Source organism: Hordeum vulgare, chromosome 6H, assembly GCF_904849725.1.
Source record: "Hordeum vulgare subsp. vulgare chromosome 6H, MorexV3_pseudomolecules_assembly, whole genome shotgun sequence".
NCBI classification, from domain to species: Eukaryota; Viridiplantae; Streptophyta; class Magnoliopsida; order Poales; family Poaceae; genus Hordeum; species Hordeum vulgare.
The window spans coordinates 533,472,877-533,494,952 of record NC_058523.1 but is presented as its reverse complement, the minus strand read 5'-3'; the positions used below and the strand labels follow the sequence as shown (position 1 = coordinate 533,494,952).

At 47.6% G+C, this 22,076-nt stretch overlaps 1 protein-coding gene across 1 annotated transcript; it reads left to right on the top strand.

Moving 5' to 3' along the window:
• Positions 1-3,569: 3,569 nt before the first annotated feature.
• Positions 3,570-9,801, top strand: LOC123405588 (glutamate receptor 2.8-like). Its single transcript, XM_045099224.1, has 3 exons — positions 3,570-4,095; positions 6,811-8,448; positions 8,541-9,801. Exons 1-3 carry the CDS (start codon positions 3,771-3,773, stop codon positions 9,617-9,619), a joined length of 3,042 nt encoding a protein of 1,013 aa, XP_044955159.1. The 5' UTR covers positions 3,570-3,770; the 3' UTR covers positions 9,620-9,801.
• Positions 9,802-22,076: the final 12,275 nt, after the last annotated feature.

The following is a 22,076-nucleotide window of genomic DNA, read 5'->3' as shown; positions in this document are numbered from 1 at the left end:
TGGAGTAGGCGTAGATTAAATATGCTTGGCGATTTGATTACTTGGTGTGTGTGTGATCGACAAGTGGGCCCACGATGTGACCCTTGTGTGTGATGCCAAAGAGGAGCGTGTGTTGTTTCTGGAAAAAAAATGAGTGGGTTTTTCAAAAAAACGCAGCGCCATGGGGCAACACGTGGGCACTCTACCGTCGAGGGGACCGTAATGATACCTTATACCATAGTGTTTTGTATTCGCGTGCATAAAGATCATATTGTAGTATTTCTCGAATTGTGAGACCAAATCGTTGTGCGCGAGAGATTTAGAGTACCAAAAACTGTAATTTTCAGTCGACAAATCTGGAATGTTCTTCCAGTCTTCTCTCTGCATTGAACGAACGTACTCGTACCGTGTGTGCAGCATCGGTCAACAAAACCAGCCCGCTTGGAGCGCCCAAATCCCAGCAAGCCGGTCGGTCACCAACGCACATGCGCACACGATCGTGATCTTCTTCAGTCAAGTCATTTTCCGACGTTCAAACTAGACCCCAATCTGAATTACAAGTTCTCCTCGAACAGTGTCTACGATGCACGCGTCATTCATCGTTCGTTCAGAACCATCCACGCCGAAGCTTATTCACAAGACGTCCATCCATGTGGATTTGCCACGCAACTTCAGCGTCCATCGCGACACATTCAGCGTCCATCATGTGGATTTGCCACGCAGACAGACACAGAGACAGTGAAACCTACAGACAGACAGACAGACAGACAGACAGTACCGTACTGGATTCCGACTTGAAAGGCAGATAATTTCTTTACGCGCTGCCAAATCCATAAAGATCGTCCGTGATGTTAACCGGCGGCACGCATGCTGATCAGCAGGAAACTCCACGGAAATCTCCGCACGGAGTCCTGTGAGCAGGAGAATCTATGCCGTCTACCACTGAATCGACATTTCTTTTCTAATTAAAAATCGAGAACGTCGAGCTACGAAATCGACGTCGCTTGCATGCTCCTGCTTCGGCACAGCTCCGAATAAGCACGTACGGGGCTATTTTGCCCCTTGGCTTCTTTCGTCTTCCCTAATTTTCGCCGCGTTGGCCTGTTGCCTAGTAGACTGCAGCAGTGACGGCTCACCGGCCAACTTGGGCTGATTCACTTCCACGGAGGATCTACCAGTTGATTGGATTATCTACTACTGTATTTCACTTTCATCTACAGTAATAAATTTCAAAATGTTGAGCACATTGAGCGATATGTCACAGCATAGGGACTTCTTCAACGGTAACCCGTATTTTTTTTTTTACGTTCGTTCACGGACAGCGGAGATTGGTCCACGGACACAGCTGCGGGACGATGTCTTCAATTATAGTCGCATACATCCAGCCTTTCTTAATTTTTTTTAAGTTCATACGATTAAATAGCCGCGTGCAAACGGTTCATATGTTAAAATAGTTCAAATATTACATCCCAACATTGTTGTCCCCTTTCACGGGCCATTGATGCTCAATCGGATCTTCCTTTCGCCCCTCATGAGTTGATCGATGCCGAATTTATTGATGTATTTGAACAAACTCTTTAAATGTGTCCGGATTCTGTTTTAAAAGTTGGATATGATCATCCATGTTCTCAAATTCCAGAGTTGCGGCAACATCGTCACCTTCATCCTTGCTGATCATATCATGCATGATCACACAACATGTCACCACGTCCCACAAAGTCTTCGAATCCCATTGTTCACAGGTCCACGAAGAACTGCAAAACGGGCCTGCAGAACTCCAACGATTTATCAAACAGTTGCCGGGTATGATGTGAATAACAATAGAGGATGGTACCTAACGGGACGGTCGAAGGACATGGTTTGAATGTAGACGGAGGAGAAGCGGCGGGGATCCTGTTGGAGCGCCGGAGGTGACAGAGACGAGGAATTTCGGCAGGGGTGTGGCGTGTTGGCCGGGATGGTGGCCTGACGACGAAGGCAAGAGAGGAAGACGAAAGGAGACAAAATGAAGATGATGGAGTCGTAGGGTCGGGAAGGGTTTTGGATGGGCCATGGGTGTGGGATAGCGACGTTTTTGTATTCGAATTCCCGCAAACCTTTTCATTTTTGTCTTCGTTTTGCGGAAGAAATCGTTTTTGGACCACCCATGACCGATACATGTCCGCATTGTATGACTCCCGTAGTCTGCTCAGCGCGGTCCACACGTATGTGGCCGATTTGCAGGTCCATCTTGAAAATGCCCTTACACCAGTACACCACATATCTTCTCCAAGTTGACTTTTTTGCATAGAAAATTATATATCTTTGCTCTACGTACCCATCGAATATAATGTACGTGGCACCATCGCCCGGTACATTTTCTACTTGTAGCGTCGCCGTCCATGACGCTTGAGCTGAGGCGTTAGGAAAAGTTCTGCACTTTTTTCTCTAAAAGGTCTACACAACCATGATATCTAGGCAGGCACACTTTGAAGAAATCTCCACTTTGAACCTTGCGCATCTCTTTCATGCAGCCCGTAGACTTTCTGAAGAAGCTAGCGAGTAGTAGGTCAGGATTCGAATTGGAAATTACGGGACGAAGTTTGACATTCATATGTGTTTTCTTTTATATATTATTTCTTCTGCGGGTGACATTCTTGGGTGTAGATGGACGGACTGACGCTGGAATACTCTGGGAAATTTCGCATGTCGTCGTTCTTCGATCGAGTATAGAAAGCGTACCGCTCAACAAGTGACGTGAAGCAAGCTAGGCAGTGACCTAAGATTCTCAGATTTAAGATAGTCTATACTCCTAGAGCGTAGGTTTTTCTGGATGAAGTCTTAGAGGTAGGTGATTTCATGGTATATTGTATACTGTTAAGTACTCCTATCCAACAAGACGGGCCAAATAACAGAACAAGCTGCTACCGTTCCAAAATCCAGGGCTTGACAAACCATGATACATATACAAAAATTATTCTGTAGCAGAAGATTCCCTATATACAGCAGCTGCTCTTAAAAGTTGACCCCGTGCAATTGGACAAACGTCTTGAACGGGGCAGGAATGCACCCCAACAAAGTCGTGGCAATGGTCGGTGCTTTCCCTACGTCCCCTGTACACACTACGTAGATGTACACCGCGGTCATCCCATTTTTTGTTAAAAATCTCTATATATGGTACATATTTTCAACAGCGAAGAACACGATTCCTCTTTGAACCTGGTAAAGAAAATCATGCACGGGAGGGGCAGAGTCAATCGACCAGCAGACAATTAAGCCCTAGATCAAATGAGAGGGATTAAAAGAAGACGAGAGCTCTGAGCTTTTCACTCTGTTTTTCACCATGGGTCCATCCTCGTCGACATCCATAGATACGTACAATCTTCGTTTTAAAATAAGTGTCGTAAATTTAATATTAAATTAGTACAAATATTATACTAAGACAGTGACATTTGCTTTGAGACAGAGGGACGTACGTACGCACTTGACCAGTTCCTGCGCTGCCACGTAGCTGTCGAACGTACGCGTACGTGGCCCACCTCCCGCTCATCGCGCGCGCGCGCGGGGGCAGATTAAGTCAAAGTCAAGAGTCGAGTCGAGTCGAGTGGTTTTCAAGAGCAACGTCGCGGTACGCCACCGCCACCGCAAAACGCAAATCGACCGCGCGAGGTGTTCCACTTCCGTCGCCGGCACCGCGCGCGAGGCCCGTCCATCCACATCCACGTCGCCTATAAAAGCGCCCGCGGCCGGCGCCGCTAGAGGCTACTGATTGTCGTTCACGCATAGCTTCTTCCCGAGCTGCGAGACCAGCCATGGTGGTGCGCGCGCTCTCGTCTTCCTCCTCGTTCTTCTTCTACGCTCTGCCGCTGCTCGTAGCGGCCGCGCTGGTCGGGCAGGACACGGCGGGGCCGCTGCGGGCGGCGACGGCGCAGGCCGTGGCGGCGCCGCCGGTGCCGGTCCGCGTCGGGGTGATCCTGGACTGGGCGACCAGGGCGTCGTCGGCGGTGTCTCTGAGGCGGCGGACCGGCATTGAGATGGCGGTGGAGGACTACTACGCGGCGCACCCGGGGTCGGCCGCGCGGGTGGAGCTCCATTTCCGGGACTCCAAAGGGGACGTCGTCGGCGCCGCTTCCGCCGGTAATTAAGCTCCCTCCCTCCCTAGTTGCTTCTCTAATTACGGTCTTTCGCTTCATGATTCTATGCAAGCTTGCCGTCTCGACATTACATTAGCTCTCTAGCCTGGACTACTTAGTCCCTCGCTCACCGGCGGCTGCTGCGCGCCTGGCCGGACGTCGCCGCTTCCGGTGGTAATTAGTTAACCCCTCTCTCTCTCTCTCTCTCCGTACGCCACCATGGCTGCCTTGTGTAATTGAGCTCCTAATCCACGTTCATCTCGAGATGAGCACCATCTTTTGTCTTAGTCGATCCCACTGGGCCACTAGCTGTGCAGCTCCCGCCGTCTGTGGTACACGAGCCACTAGCTGTTCTGTGGCGCCGCCACATGCGGCGCCTCTCACGGCGGCCAGCCGGACCGCCAGCCCGCCTTTAGAATTGTCGTCTTGCATAGACATCCATCGTGATCGTGGCCGGCCCGATCGCCATTTTGTCCGGGACAGCTAGCTAGCTCCTCGATCGTCAACACAAGGACGACGACGCACGGGGCCAAATTAACAACTACAGTATACTAAGCCACATCTCGATCGAACTGCGTTGGAATCTCAACTACTAATCCATTTTTAACCGTGACCGGTGGACTCCAAAGTGTAGATATTTGCCACTACTTCTGTCAGGGTTTGGTACGTGCGTGCGTGCGTGCCTGTCAGCCTGTGCGACAAGATTAACTAATCCTGGCTGCTTGGGGTCGATCATTGGACACTTGGACTGGTGCGGCCTGATTAGTCTGCGCCGGTCTGCTTCTTCTTCTTCTTCTTCTTCACCGCGTATGCATGCACATGCTATTGCGCGAGTCGGTCAAGACAAGACACTTCATATGTACTCCTCCGTTCCTAAATATAAGTCTTTTAAGCGATTTCATTAGGAGACTACATACGAAACAAAATGAGTGAATCTACACCCTAAAGTATGTCTGTATGCATCCGTATGTAGTCCTTTAGTGAAATATCTAAAAAGACTTATATTATGGAACAGAGGGAGTAGTAGTAAGCTTGATTGGTTGGGCACGACAGTCGACAAGGACAGAGATAGATGCCTCTCAAATCGTACTATATCCGTTCTGCAACGCATCGCAACCACTCCCCTAGTACATGCATGGGATCCATGCCGGGTCAGCAACGTTGAACGGCCAGTCCAAAATTTCGCACTATACGCTATAGTACTTGTCATGCCCAGTCATGCATGCATTCTTCTTCATCATGGATTCATCGCCGGTCATGTATGCAGTCCAAGCAAGCTAGCATCTGCGGCGTGTAGCTCTGGCGTGAGAGACGACTCGCTTTCAAGTTCATTGTCAAAGTCTCCCGAGAGATTGATTGCCGCTTGTTAATTTGGACCACGAAAGTGACCCCACAGCTTCTAATGGATCTTCCACGACAGGAAAATCGGGTGCTCATTAATTCACGAACCACCGTAGATGTTCTGTGGTACAGTTCTAGTCATCCTTGCATTGCTTGCATAGTTGCATTGGTAAGTACACTGTACACGAACCACTGTAGATGGCTTGTTAATTTGTTCGATGAAAGTGAGTGCCCAGCTTCTATAGATCTTTCGTGGGATCAGAATCAGGTGTTCATTAATTCACACTTACCGATTGTTTACTCTTGTTCCCTCAAAATGTTCTTTACTTTTGTTCCTAAAAAAATGTCTAGGGTCTGGGGGTAAGTCGATTGAAAATCTAATTTGGGTTAATAGATTCGTTTCAGCCGTCTGATGCAAAACAAGCGACCAGGATTCCTTCTTCAACCTACTGCTACCCACATTATTCTTCTTCCATCCGCCCCATGTACCACCGACCGAATCGCCAGCCACCACCTGTGCAGGCGGCGGCGCTCCCACGCCAGCCCCGCCGCCCCTCCCTCCCTTCGACCGTCGTCCAACATCCCCGGCCATCCACGACCATTGAGATTGCAGATGATGACCCGTTTTTTTCAGCAAACCTACACCACGCCACCCCATAAGATAGATAATGAGGTCGATGTCACTCTAAATTGGAGATCGCCGTAGCCTATAATTATAAAAACAACTCTAGCAGACCCCGCATCCGTCCGGCCTGTAAAACGTGTTTGCAGTTTGCAGAAAAACGTCTTTACGGACCGGCGCACGACCGCGGATGCAGACCCTGCATAACGGACCCGTAAAAAATGTCCCTCCCATCAACCGCTTCCGCTTACATGCAGGGCACCGCAACGACGAAGGGAAAACCCGCGAATACGCGGGTCGGGGCCGAGATTTTGCCGCGCCCCGCAAAAATATTTGTGGGTCAGGGCGGGATGCGGGGTCTGATCGGACAGGTATTCTACCCGCGGCATTTTAACGGTTATTTTCCGGATCGAGGCGGGATGTGGGGTCTCGTAAAGTTGCTCCAAGATAGACCTAGAATGCTTCTCCGTCGAGCTCCTTCATTCCCTTTGGCTGTTCTTTCACGTGAAATTTGACTGACCCAAATTTTACTTTTTTTTTAAGAAGAATTTTTATTTTGTTGAGAGAAACTAAAAAGAAATGCACTTTCCTGTTCAAAATTGACTCATTTTTCTGGCCTTTTGTTTAACAAACTACAGTAGTATCATTTTTCTCTCCTAGTTTGGGCTCCTTCAAAGTTTCTAGTGGCTCAGAATTTTTTTTAAAGAGTACATGGGACTAAAACTCCTCTTCGCGGCTGCTGTTGTTTTGTTGCAGCGTTGGACCTGATCAAGAACGCGCAGGTGCAGGTCATCATCGGGCCCAAGACATCAGCGGAGGCAGAGTTCGTGGCCCACCTCGGCAGCCGCGCCCACGTCCCCGTGCTGTCCTACTCCGCCACCTCCCCGTCCGTCTCCCCGGCGCAGACGCCCTACTTCGTGCGCACCGCCGCAAACGACTCCTTGCAGGCCACCCCCGTTGCCGCTGTCCTAGCAAGCTTCGGGTGGCGCGCGGCCGTCGTCCTGCATGAGGACTCGCCTTACGGCACCGGCATCCTCCCGGCGCTCGCCGACGCGCTCCAGAGCGTCGACAGCGCGGTGATCGTGGAACGTGTGGCCGTGCCGAGCGGCGCGCACGACGACGCCCTCGACGCGCTGCTGTACCGCCTCAAGGCGATGCCGACGCGCGTGTTCCTCGTGCACGCCAATTACCGCCTCGCCGTGCGGCTCTTCCGGCGAGCGGACAAGGCCGGCATGATGTCTAAAGGCTACGCGTGGGTCACCACAGATGGCCTCGGCGGCTTGGCGGACAGGCTCAGCCCTGAGGACCTCGACGCCATGCAGGGCGTCGTCAGCCTTCGGCCTCACGTCGAGTTCACGAGTCAGGTCAAGAACTTCTCGGCGCGGTTCAGGGCGAGGTTCCGGCGAGACAACCCGGACTCCGACGACGACGTGATCAATGACCCGACCGTGACGAGGCTCTGGTCATACGACACGGCGTGGGCGATCGCCACGGCAGCCGAGGCCGCCAGTGTCCCCGGCCCGGCATTTCGGACACCGCAGCGTAGCAGGGCACTTACAGACCTGGACCGGCTCGGCGTGTCGGCCACCGGAGCAGCGCTTCTCAGAGCGTTGCTCAACACAACGTTCGACGGGATGGCTGGTAGGTTCAAGCTTGTGGAAGGGCAGCTGCAGGTGGCGGCGTATGAGGTCGTGAACATCATCGGAAACGGCGCCAGGACAGTGGGGTTTTGGACGCCGGAGTCCGGCATCTCGCGGGACCTGCACGTCGGCGGCGACAAGGTTGAGCGGCAGCTGAAACACATCATCTGGCCGGGCGAGACACTGTCCAAGCCGAAAGGCTGGACCGCGTCGCAGAACGGGCGGGTGCTGAAAGTCGCCGTGCCGGTGAAGAACGGGTTCAAGCAGTTCGTGGACGTCGTCTGGGAGAAGAACTCGACGAAGCCGAAGTTCACTGGGTACTGCATCGACGTGTTCGACGCGGTGATGAAGAACCTGCCCTATCCGGTGAGCTACCAGTATGTGCCATTCCACAGAAGCCCGGATTCCTACGAGAAGCTGGTGGATCAGGTGAGCGGCGGGGAGGACGATATTGCGGTGGGGGACGTGACGATCACCGCGAGCAGGATGGACGAGGCTGACTTCACCATGCCGTTCACGGAGTCTGGGTGGGCGATGGTGGTGGCGACGCGGCCGGACAGGAGCGCCAGCATGTGGATCTTCCTGCAGCCGCTCACCACCAGCCTCTGGCTCGCCAGCCTCGCCTTCTTCTGCTTCACCGGCTTCGTCGTGTGGGTCATCGAGCACCGTGTCAACCCGGAGTTCCGGGGCACGCCGTCGCAGCAGTTCGGCCTCATCTTCTACTTCTCCTTCTCCACCCTCGTCTTCGCACACAGTAAATCCCTTACTGCCATCTCATCATCTCAATTATGCAAATTTCATGGAGGATATAGATCACCTAATCGATCTTGATGTTTTAATTTTCAGAGGAGAAGCTGGAGAGCAACCTGTCGAGGTTCGTGGTGATCATATGGGTGTTCGTGGTGCTGATCCTGACGTCGAGCTACACGGCGAGCCTGACGTCGATGCTGACGGTGCAGCAGCTCCAGCCGACGGTGACCGACGTGAAGGAGCTCCAGAGGCGCGGCCAATACATCGGGTACCAGGAGGGGAGCTTCATCGAGCCCTTCCTCACGAAGATGGGCTTCGACGAGAGGAAGATGAAGAAATACAGTTCGGCGGAGCAGTACGCCGAGGCGCTGTCCAAGGGCTCGGCGAACGGCGGCGTCGAGGCGGTGTTCGACGAGATCCCCTACCTGAAGCTGTTCCTCTCGCAGTACTGCGACGGGTACATGCAGGTGGGGCCCGTGTACAAGACGGACGGCTTCGGGTTCGTGTTCCCGAGAGGGTCGCCGATGGTGGCGGACGTGTCGCGGGAGATCCTGAGGCTGGCGGAGGGCGACCAGATGGCGCGGATCGAGAAGGCGTGGTTCGGCGAGCCCGGCACGTGCCGGAACGCGCTGGGCGACATCGGCGGCGGCTCGTCGAACCTCAGCTTCCGGAGCTTCGGCGGGCTGTTCCTCATCACCGGTGTCGTCTCCAGCCTCATGCTGCTGCTCTACGTCGCCATCTTCGCCTACCGGGAGCGCGATGAGCTCCGGGAGGCGGAGGCCAAGGCCAAAGCCGAGGCCGAGGCCGAGGCCCGCTCCGAGAGCGCGTCGGTGCGGAGGCTGCGCGCGTGGCTGCGGCACTATGACAAGAGGGACCCCAAGTCCCCCACCTTCAAGACTTGGAACGACGACTCCGTGAGGAACGGCAGCGACTACGCGGGCAGGACGCCGAGATGGACCGGCGGCGACGCGGGCCTGACGCCGAGGGATGGTGGGGAGGAACACGGCATGGGAGCGGCGAGCCCGCTGAGCGTGGACATCAGCTCGGAGATGAACGCTGGCTCTTCGCCGGAGGGGACGCCGGCGTCGGAGATCAGTGAGTCATTCGAGCAGAGGATCGAGGGGGCAGCAGCCTCCGTGGAGACGTGGAGGCCAACTGCCTCTCAACTTCAGTAGAGTTTACCATGGTTCTGGACAATAGAAGTACTGTAGAACGCAGTTCCATGAGGAATGAATGGGTGTATGAGTTGCCTAGAATGGTGGTACTAGTTGTAATTTGGCCAGAAAATCGTGTGTCTTCTGATTCGGATGAACATTAGGAGATTCAAACAAGAAAAAAAAGTTCACCAATATTATAACTGTAGAGAGTGAAAATGGTGTGTATAGGGAGTGTGAAGTTTAAGCGTATGGCGGCGGACTTTGAGGGTGTTTGAATCCAAAGGACTAAAACTAGTCTCTTTAATAGGCTAAAGTTCCAAGCACCCCTCACTAAAGAGAGGCTAAAACTAGTCTTGAGGCTAAAAATTTTTAGTTAGGGATACCCCTACTAAAATGTGCATTAGTCATCTCTCTCCTCGTTTAACTCCTCAGACGAGTTCTGGATTGGAGGGTTTGCAGGATAATAAATGCTCATTAACTTGATTTTAGTCTCTTTATTATTTGGATCCAAGCATGGATGAGGCTCGTAAGTTTTAGTTTCACTACTTTTAGTCATGGGACTAAAACGTATCCAAACACCCTCTTTATCTTAAATGTTCAAATGACCCTCCTGATGATGAGTTTTTGTGAGCGACTTGTCCCCCCACATGCCTGATAGGTGTAGGCATTAGGTATGGTAGGCATATACTTACACTCACACAAGAGTACTACTTCATGGTCCATGGTCAGGTAACCCTTTGATGTTTACGGAGCCCACTTGCAATAACTGACAGAACCCGCTTCCCTTCTCTCTTCTCTTCTCTCTCATCCAACTTAGCAAAAATATAGTATTTTAATCCTTACAGCCTGCTGATTGCATCTTATTGTACTTGCTCAAATCATGGTGCAAGGTTCGTGGACTAAAAGCATTAATTACCATGCATGGTTCATCGTTTAGATGAAACTTGCTAGGTCCATAAATGCACGATCAACCTCATTAATATCTCTATTACTTCTGCAAATTACAATGGTACTCCTTCTACAAAGATTATGTAAAAGAAATACTCGTTCATACCAATGTATTTTCAATTTTTCTCTAAATTTAAAATACAAAAGTAATAGAGAAAATTGAATAAAAGTACAATTACTTTTTTGAATAAGTATACGATTAGAAATGGCATGGTTCCATCCCACACAAAAAGAAAGAAATGGCATGGTACCATATCCAGTGGAAATATTGTCAAAGATAAAATATAATCATGCACAGATTATTTTTTATCGTCTTTAGTTTCTTTTTTGGAGAAAACGGTTGATTTCTTATTTCGCCAACAAGTGTATAGATCGTGAGCTATACAATGGTATTGTGCTTGTAGTATATAGAATGAGACTTTAATATCCAGTCAAAAAATGACACTATTTTTTGTATGTATTTATCTTTTCATTATTTTTGACATGTATTGTGCTACTAGTATATAATAGGTTAACAACAACAAATAAATCCACTAATTATCATGGAAATCAAGTTTTATCTGTGAGTGTTTATCCAGATAACTCGGGTAGAACAAAAAAAATCATCACACGCAAACGTTCAGTGGCTAAACTAATCTAATCATCATGTATCGCACCATGCAGTACTATTCCCTCTCTTCCTAAATTTTAGTCTTTGAAAATATTTCATTAAAACACTACATACGGATGTATATAGACATAGTTTATAATATACATTTATTCATTTTATTCCGTATGTAGTTATTTAGTGAAATCTTTAAAAAAGACTTATATTTAGAAAGGGAGGGAGTAGTAATAAAAAACCAACACTTAGTACTAGTCAGCAGCACATGTAAGGTACACTAGATAAGTTATGAGTATTTTTTCACTGTTTTAACCTTTTTTCTAAACATGAACACAAAATGAACCAGATTTGAAAGCATTTCATGATGTGACCCTTTTAGAAACGCCACAAGCCGTGGCGTTGCTGCCCCACTATGCAACGCCTGTCTACCATGACGTTGCTGCCGTACAGTGACATGCCTGTCTACCGTGACGTTTTTTCTTTTTGCAACGCCAATCTAAAGTGGCGTTGCGGACCCACTGTGAAACGCCAAGAGTGCTGGCGTTGCTGCCCAACAGTGACACGCCTGTCTACCGTGACGTTTTTCTTTCTTGCAACACCAGTCTAATGTGGCGTTGCAGGCCCATTGTGAAACGCCAACAGTGCTGGCGTTGCAGACCCACTATGGAACGCAGCGACGACATCCAGCCAGCCCACGACATGCTGCCAGCAACATGTGTAGTGCTGAAATGCCATGCACCATGGCGTTTCACGCGTGGCCTGCAACGCCACATTAGACTAGCGTTTGAGTGGGTCTGCAACGCCACATTAGACTGACGTTTGAGTGGGTCTGCAACGCCACATTAGACTGGCGTTTCTATGTGCATCTGCAACGCCACAGACTCTGCGTTTCAAAAAAGTCAGATCGTGAAACGGTTTCAATCAGAGTTCATTCCGTGCAATACTTTCACCCCATGGATCAAAATCGTGAAAAAAATCCAAGTTATGAGAAGTAGCTTTTGTCAGCTAGATTCCTTACTGAAAGCAACATCTCCGAGCCTGAGTACAAGACATGTGTGTTCAATGTGTGTGTGGGGGGGGGGGGGGGGGCAGCCACCGGGAATACCGGCACAATGTGAATCTCTACTTTCATGCGAACGACTGTGATAAAATCCTATGAGGTGCTCGTCCTCCATAAGGCTTTTTCGATGTATATGGCACATCTAGATGTGACATCGTTATTGTATATTTAAATGACTAAATCAATCATAAAAAAATCACATGAATCTCCACGTAAGATGAATGATATAAAACTTAAATGTGCAATACTTATCTCACATGTAGATATGTTTTAGCAAAATCATAGTGAAAAACATCTTAGCTGTTCATACTCCCCTCGTTGACCATAGATTGGGTTTGTTTACGACACATCTAGTGGCGTCTGAAGTATTATACATTCGAATTACAGCTGAGCAAAGGCATGGACAACAGAAACATACTTAAGGACAGGATGTCGTGCGACGCACGCTGGCGCATCTCGTACGCGGCGGACCTCATCGCCGTTCATCAGGTCCGGTTCAACGATAACATCCTGTGGCTCCGGCGAGATGCGCTCAGGATCATACTCCTCGACGAGAGAGGGGTCATGGTGGATGCCCGATTCTTACGGGCGGGAGAGAGGATCGACATCGGTGATATTGTTTTGTTCCCCTGTCATTTTGCCAGGGTTCATGACAGGATTCCGATCACCGGAGACCCCCCCCCCCCGCCGACGAAGACAAGTCCAACGACGACGGTCCCGTGGCGGTACATGCCGCGGTACACAGGGACGTGCCCATGGAGCTGGCCCGCAGCGTCGGTTTCCGCCACTGACAGATGAGTCGGGGTTGCTCGGGCGTGTACCAGGGGACATCAAAACTGATGTTTGACACGTGGAGTCGAGGAGATCGGACCGCCATGGAGAGGGCGAGGCTAGGGTTTCGGCGGGCGTCACTGGTATAAATCGTGCAACCGTCCCCCTCCCCCATTTTCGATCTTGCGGAGAGCCTCTCACACTTTTGGAATGCCCTGAGCGGCGCCAAATCTAGGGTTAGCCAGAGCTTTGAGTGGTGGAAGGGAAAAATCCATGGCGATCCGCGTTCGTATGCTCAAGTGACCACATCTCCACCTCCTCCTCTTCCACCCAAACATGCGAGGAACTTCTAGATGCGAGGGGGTGGATTCGGTGCGGGGCGTCATGCCCGCGGTGCCGGTCGCTTTGACCGCCGTAGTGGGCGAAGATTCGACTCCAACGTGTGGAAGCGCAAGGCAGATACTATGGCTTCCTCGTCGACGAGGGCCTCTGGATCTGACAATTCGGGCTTCGAAAAGTGGGAGGAGGCAGTCACGGAGGAAGCAATGTGCTCCTACACGCTAGGAACACTGGGACGGAGGGGGCGATGGTGGATCCTCTACCCACCATGTTGATGGAGCTGCTGCGGACGTGCATGATGCCCCTCCTCGCCAGGAGAGGCGGGAGGAAACTGACATCGATGACGCCCCTCGCACGGCGGGGAGGAACCCTACCCCAACCAAGCAAGGGGAGCTACCCGCTAAAACTGGTAACATCACCCCCTGCTCCGTGCCAAATCCGCAACACCTCTGGGCATGCTACTTCTAGATGCCCGCAAGCTTTATGTGATAGATGCAAGAAAAAAGGGCACCTATCTATGATGTGCGCATAATTAATTCCTTGGGAATTCATGCCTATGATGTATGCTTTTCGAGCTAAGGGTGAGGGTTTCTTTTACATTCCCGACCTCAATGTGGATAGGCAAACTAGAGAGAGAAATCATAGGCATGAAGCTGAGTTAGTCACTATTACTGACTATTAGTGACTCCTACTGTCATTAACCTTTTACAGGAGTTTACTGACGTCTTTCCACAAGACGTGCCACCGGGATTACCACCTATTAGAGGGATTGAGCATCAGATTGACTTAATTCCCGGTGCATCGCTACCCAACCGTGCACCATACCGCAACAATCCATAGGAGACGAAGGAGATTATGCGTCAAGTACATGAGCTGCTCGACAAAGGTTATATATGCGAATCTCTTAGTCCTTGTGTTGTTCCTATTATTATAGTGCAAAAAAGGATGGTACATCACATATGTGTGTTGATTGTAGATGCATTAATAATATTACCATTCGTTATTGTCATCCTATTCCCAGGCTAGATGATATGCTTGATGAATTAAGTGGCTCTACAATTTTCTCCAAAGTTGATTTGCGTAGTGGATACCATCAAATTCACATGAAGTTGGGAGATGAATAGAAAACAACATTTAAAACTAAGTTTGGATTATATGAGTGGTTAGTTATGCCTTTTGGGTTAACTAATGCACCTAGCACTTTCATGAGATTAATGAATGAGGTTTTACGTGCTTTCATTGGACGATTTGTGGTAGTCTACTTTGATGATATACTGATTTATAGTAGATCATTTGCATGTTGTTTTTCTTGCTTTACGTGATGCACGTTTGTTTGGTAACCTTGGGAAGTGGACCTTTTGCACCGACCGAGTATCTTTTCTTGGCTATGTTGTTACTCGAGAGGGAATTGAAGTTGATAAAGCCAAGATTGAAGCTATTGAGAGTTGGCCGCAACCCAAAATGGTCACACATGGGAGGAGTTTTCTTAGACTCGTCGAGCTTTATAGGCATTTTGTGAGAGATTTCAGCACCATTGTTGCGCCTCTCAATGAACTTACAAAGAAGGATGTGCCTTATGCTTGGGGTAATGCACAAGAAGAAGCCTTCACGGTTTTGAAACATAAGTTAACACATGCTCCTTTACTCCAACTTCCTGATTTTAATAATACTTTTGAGCTTGAATGTGATGCTAGTGGAATTGAATTAGGAGGTGTGTTATTACAAGATGGTAAACCTGTTGCATACTTTTCTAAAAAAAATGGGTGGGCCTAGTCTGAATTATACTACTTATGATAAGGAATTATATGCTCTTGTTCGGACTTTGGAAACATGGCAACATTATTTATGGCCCAAAGAATTTGTCATGCATTCTAATCATGAATCATTGAAACATATTAAAAGTCAAGCAAAACTGAATAGTAGACATGCTAAATGGGTTGAATTCTTTGAGACTTTCCCATACGACAATAAACACAAGAAGGGTAAAGAAAAATGTTATTGCTAATGCATTGTCTCGTCGTTATACTATGCTTTCACAACTTGACTTTAAAATATTTGGTTTGGAGACCATCAAAGATCAATATGTGCATGATGCTGATTTTAAAGGTGTGTTGGACAATTGTAAAGAAGGGAGAACATGGAACAAGTTCATCATTAATTATGGAGTTATGTTCTGTGCTAACAAGTTATGCATTCCAGCTAGCTCTGTTCGTCTTTTGTTGTTACATGAGGCGCATGGAGGAGGATTTATGGGACACTTTGGCATAAATAATACGGATGACGTACTTGCTACACATTTATTTTGGCCAAAGATGCGATGGGATGTTGAGCGTTTTGCTGCTCGCTGCACGACATGTCAGAAAGCTAAGTCACAACTCAATCCTCATGGTTTATGTATGCCTTTGTCTGTACCTAGTGTTCCTTGGGAGGATATATCTATGGACTTTATTTTAGGTTTATCTCGAAAAAAGAAGGGGAGAGATAGCATATGTGTTGTCGTGGGCAGATTTTCAAAAATGGCACACTTTATACCATGTCATAAAAGTGATGATGCTCCTAATGTGGCTGATTTGTTCTTTCGTGATATTATTCGCTTGCATGTTGTGCCAAATACGATTGTTCCAGATCGTGATGCTAAATTTCTTAGCCACTTTTGGAGACGTTTATGGGCTAAGTTGGGGATAGAACTGGTTTTTAGTACTACATGTCACCCCCAAACTGATGGACAAACTGTAGTAGTCAATAGATCATTGTGTACTATGCTTACGGTTGTTTTGAAGAAAACCTGAAAATGTGGGAAGAAGGCTTGCCTCATATTGAATTTGCTTATAATCATTTGCTGCATTCTACAACTAATATGTGCCCTTTTGAAGTTGTGTGTGGTTTCTTACCTCGTGCACCTATTGATTTGTTACCTCTTCCATCTACGGAGAAGGTTAATTTTGATGCTAAAGAACGTGCTGATTTGATATTAAAGATGCATGAGTTAACTAAGGAAAACATTGAGCGTATGAATGCTAAATATAAACTTGTTGGAGATAAGGGTAGAAAACATGTTGTCTTTGCACGTGGAGATCTTGTTTGGTTGCATTTGCGTAAGGATAGGTTTCCTGATTTGTGCAAGTCAAAGCTAATGACACGTGTTGATGGTCCTTTCAAGGTATTAGAGAAAATTAACGATAATGCATATAGACTTGAGCTGCCTAGAGATTTTGTGGTTAGTCCCACTTTTAACATTGCAGCTTTGAAGCCATATTTGGGTGAGGAAGATGAGCTTCTGTCGAGGACGACTTCAGTTCAAGAAGGGGAGGATGATGAGGACATCAATACCATTGTTACACCCACAGCCCCAACTGCTATGCATACTGGACCAGTTACTAGAGCTCGTGCACGCCAATTGAATTACCAGGTACTTTCGTTTCTTGGAAATCCTTCAAATGTTCATGAACATATGATGCTGCCTAAGTTAGATACTTTTGTTGTACTTATGAACGAAAGATCTAGCATGGACAAGAAGGATATCCGTTGGAGCAGGATCAAGCATGGAGAAGAAGGTGCGCGTGCAGCAAAGAACAATGGAGCTTCCACTCGTAATTTTTGCACTTTGAAGCCACCGTAAGGGGAGCATGAAGGCTTGGATGAAATATTCAATACGCCACTTAATAAATTTCATCCATAGGCTATTATAGGTGCCGCAACACCTTATTTTTGGGCGACGCCCATGTTATTTTGAAATACCATATTATAGGCTATTTTTAGAGTCCGTGTGTGTGGGGAAACTGAATTAGGGTATGTTTCGGACCCCTCCTCCAAGGGGTCACAAAATTCCTCCTTTTGTTCCCCCATATATACAGCCCTTAGGGTGTTTTTTAGACTTGGATTTTGTATAGATTACAAGTTCTCCATAGCTGCAACTTCGCCTTCTTCGTTTGTGTTCCATGACCACACAAAGGCATCAAAGAACCCCACTTTCGTCAATAAAGCTTTCCCCTTATATTCGCAATATCCAGATTGCAATCTTAGTTTCTTGCTTGTTTTTAGTTTGCATGCGGGAAACATATCCTCGTGGTCAGGTTGATTGTGCTCTGGCGTGGTCAATAACCTCTCGGAGTTCGTTAAGCGATCGCTAAGGCGTGATGTCCTCACAGGTTCGTAGTCGGGTCGTTAAAGTCTACTCTACCAAAAATGATAACCACCATCTCATCAAAAGACAGGGACAACTTCACCTCTATCAAGAATAAAGGCCAGTTCTTTTCACCTCATAATCCTTCAAAATCATAATTCTGAGAAACTGCCCACAGAATCGTCTCGCCACAGAATTGTGTGTCCAGTTCTTTTTTATGATTAGTTGTTTGTTGAAATGTATCAAACACCCCTAGATTGAAATGATTGATCAACTGCAAACACTGGATTATTTCTAATAGTTTATGACTAATATGAGAACAAAAAATGAGCTGCAAACCCTGGAAGTGGTGACCCAATGGGAAGGAGAGGAGGAGAAGGGGCGGTCGGTCTGGGGCGACGACGCATGAGCCTCCCGTCGGCGGTTCTGACGAGGCCGAGACCGGGGTCTGGGGCGGCGGAATAGGGTGGCCGCCGCCATCGAGAAGTGGCGGCCCGATGTGAAGGAGAGGAGGAGAAGGGGCGGTCGGTCTGGGGCGGCAGTGCAGGAGCCTCCCATCGACGGATCTAACGGCTGACGGCTGCAACCCTTTCTCGAGCACTGGGGGTGGGACGAGCACGAGCGTGGGCAGGGGGAATACGAGTGGAGGAAGCTCGTTTTGCCTGTGTAGCAGTCCGGGAAGAGTGGCAATTTAGACGTAATTTGGTTGTCCAATAGGGGTAGAAGTTCAAAACGGAAGGTTTTGTTCTAAGGGGCTGGTTAGAAGAATTTCTAGGTTCCCACAATTCTGAAATGCACTACTCATTCTGGCAATTCTCAGATGATTCCTTGGAAAGAAATGAGTTCTTTTTCTATTGTAATTTTCCGAGCAGTAATTCTTCAGAATTGAGTCAAAAGAACTAGTACCAAGAAGTGGATACAATTTTCTGAGGTACACATGCAATTGATGATTTGGAAGAAAGCAAGACAATGCAACATATGCCCGTGAGCTTGAAAACGTGAAAAGAAGGGATGTTCCATTAACTTTGCTTTCTATGAGACTTTGTAAGATTCAGCTTCCTGCCTCCGCATTGTTGTTTCTTCCGTAAGCTTGCATATATGCATAAGGGATAGGAACACGATATCCTCCAATAAGATATACAATTTTTTTCTACAAATGCATGAAAAAATATTGGAAGTGTAATGATAAGAGAGGTGATATGGATTATTTCTTCATTTTTTCTTATATGGCATCTCTTGTGCAATGCAACGAGAGAAACAAATTCTGGAATGCGACCACATAATATGTTTGACACTTCTCATGCTACTTATTTATATGCATGGTAAAAAAGCAAGTCATACTGGATAGTTATAGACAAGCATATTACAAGAACTACACAAGTGATTAAAGAATTTTAACTCGGCATGGTAAAACTTCTTAATCTACTGTGATCTAATTAACATAATTTCATGTTTTTTGCGGGCTAAACATGAGTTTATTCCATAATGATATGATTAAAATCGTGATGCAAGATTTCCTCAATACATGGGTCCGTGTATGTATCCACACGAGTGTGGTACATTATGTACGGCTGTATCCAAACAATCTGCTACTCAATTCTTGTCTCTGTGGAACCTTTGTGGAATAAACTCCCGATCAACATGTAAGGCTTTAATCTCCAAAGCCAAGTGACCATATGCAGAACGATCCAGAGAGTCGCCACCAAAAATAGGTAGGGCCTGCGACGAGTGAAACTGAATGTCGGTGTCAAAACCGGTAGACCTAGGTAGGGGCCCTGAATTGTGAGATTGGATCGATGGGTAATAAGAGAGAGGGGACATGATGCTTGTACCCAGGTTTAGGTCCTCTTGAAGGAAGTAAAACCATATGTCTTTTCATTGCTTATATTATGAGTGTATCAAAGTGGAGAGTTGAACTACCTCGAGATCGTAAGTTGTGGAATAAATCCTAGGGGTGATGATGAACGAATGAACTCCCCCCCCCCCCGAGGGACTAAACCCTCTGGCTTATATAGGAACTAGGGGTATCTAGGGTTACACATGATCGATTTTCATCTAGGAATTACATGCCGAATCTAATAGACATACATGGAGTACACGCCATGTCCTTTGATTGAACCCGATATGCTCACGCCACAGGTTAGAGGCCTCCAGATTCCTTCTTCCTTAATGAGTAGTCAGTCTTGCCCACACACTAGGAAGGCTAGACCGGGACCCCCTAGTCTAGGGTACCATCGCTGAACAATGACAGGAAGATCCGTGTGTTAGATGGCAAGAGCCATGCACGCAAGCATTTCCACTTCAAGGGCGTCATTGCAGTGGAACAATAACCTATATACTGCAAAAGTAATAGTTCCATTGTTTCTCCTTAATATCATGGTTGTCATGACACGCCAAGGTTGACATGGCTCATGAGGGGTGAGGGGTGATGGAACATTGGAAGGATTTCCTCCTTGTATGTTATTGGAAAAATTGTCAACAAACTCGTGCATTCGCATGAGCCAATTAACAAGATCCTGTATTTAAGTTTTGGGAAATTTATTACTTTTCATGACTCATTCTTCTACATAGTTATAAATACGACTACTCCAACGCATCATCATCTAGAACTTTTTGGTAACATTCAAGCATCATCATTTGAGTGAACCAAAGCACCAAATGTTGGAAATATGCCCTAGAGGCAATAATTAATTGGTTATTATTACCTTTCCTTGTTCATAATAATTGTTTATTATCCATGCTAGAATTTTATTGATTGGAAACTCAAATACATGTGTGGATACATAGACAACTCACTGTGCCTAGTGAGCCTCTAGTTGACTAGCTCGTTGATCAAAGATGGTCAAGGTTTCCAGGCCATAGGCAAGTGTTGTCACTTGATAACGGGAACACATCATTGGGAGAATGATGTGATGGACAAGACCCAAACTATGAACGTAGCATGTGATCGTGTCATTTTGTTGCTATTGTTTTCTACGTGTCAAGTATTCATTCCTATGACCATGGGATCATGTAACTCACTAACACCGGAGGAATACCTTGTGTGTATCAAACGACACAACATTACTGGGTGACTATAAAGGTGATCTACAGGTATCTCCGAAGGTGTCTATTGAGTTAGCATGGATCAAGACTGAGATTTGTCACTCCGTGTGACGAAGAGGTATCTCGGGGCCCACTCGGTAATACAACATCACAAATAAGCCTTGCAAGCAATGTGATTCAAGTGTTAGTCACGGGATCTTGTATTAAGGAACGAGTAAAGAGACTTGCCGGTAACGAGATTGAAATAGGTATAGGGATACCGACGATCAAATCTCGGGCAAGTAACATACCGACGGACAAAGGGAATGATATACGGGATTATATGAATCCTTGGCACAAAGGTTCAACCGATAAGATCTTCGTAGAATATGTAGGATACAATATGGACATCCAGGTCCCGCTATTAGATATTGACCGGGGAGTGTCTCACGTCATGTCTGCATAGTTCTCGAACCCGTAGGGTCTGCACACTTAAGGTTCGGTGACGTTTCGGTATAGTTGAGTTATAGGTGTTGGTGACCGAAGGTTGTTCGGAGTCCCGGATGAGATCACGGACGTCACGAGGGTTTCCATAATGGTCCGGAAACGAAGATTGATATATAGGATTGTTTCATTTGGTCACCGGGAAGATTTCGGGCATTACCGACAGTGTACCGGAAGTGGCGAATGGGTTCCGGGTTTTCATCGGGAGGGGCCCACCCACCCGGGAGTGAGCCTAATAGCCCAAGGGTGGCGCACCAGCTCTTAATGGGCTGGTGAGGGCATCCCAAGTGGGTGATGGCGCTAGGAAAAGAAAACCAAAGAAAATAAAAAAAAGGAGAGGGAGGTGGGAAGGAAGGAGGGGACTCCTCCTTCCCCAAACCGAATTGGGGTTGGAGTCCACCTCCTCCTCTCTTGGCCGGCACCCTTGAGGCTCCCTTGAGCCTCAAGGCTAGCCCCTCCCCTCCTCCTATATATACTAGAGGTTTTAGGGTTTTTGAGACAAAACTTTGCCACATGCAACTCAAACCTATACCTCGTAGTTCTTCCTCTAGATCGGATTTCCGCGAAGCTTGGGCGGAGCCGTGCAGGAATAGATCATCACCATCACCGACGCGCCATCACGCTGCCGGAGAACTCATCTACTTCCCCGTATCTCTTGCTCGATCAAGAAGGCGGAGATTGTCATTGAGTTGTATGTGTGCGAAACGCGGAGGTGCCGTCTGTTCGGCACTTGATCGAAACGGATCGCGAGATGGTTCGTGGGACGGATCGTGGGACGGTTCGTGGGACGGATCATGAAGACGTACCACTACATCAACCGCGTTTATTAACGCTTCCGCTTAGCGATATACAAGGATATGTGGATCCAATCTCCCACTCGTAGATGAACATCACCATGATAGGTCTTCGTGTACGTAGGAATTTTTTTGCTTCCCATGCAACGTTCCCCAAGAGTGGCATCTTGAGCTAGGTTCATGCATAGATGTAATCTCGAGTAGAACACAAAAGTTTTTGTGGGCGTTGATGTTTGATTTTCTGCCCTCCTTAGTATTTTCTCGATTCGACTGTATTGTTGGATTGAAGCGGCCCGGACCAACATTAC

Coding starts and splice junctions, on each gene's coding strand:
- LOC123405588 (XM_045099224.1), top strand. CDS start 3,771: ATGGTGGTGCGCGCGCTCTCGTCTTCCTCCTCGTTCTTCTTCTACGCT. Junction 4,096..6,810: donor CGTCGGCGCCGCTTCCGCCG/GTAATTAAGCTC, acceptor GTTTTGTTGCAG/CGTTGGACCTGATCAAGAAC. Junction 8,449..8,540: donor CACCCTCGTCTTCGCACACA/GTAAATCCCTTA, acceptor TTTAATTTTCAG/AGGAGAAGCTGGAGAGCAAC.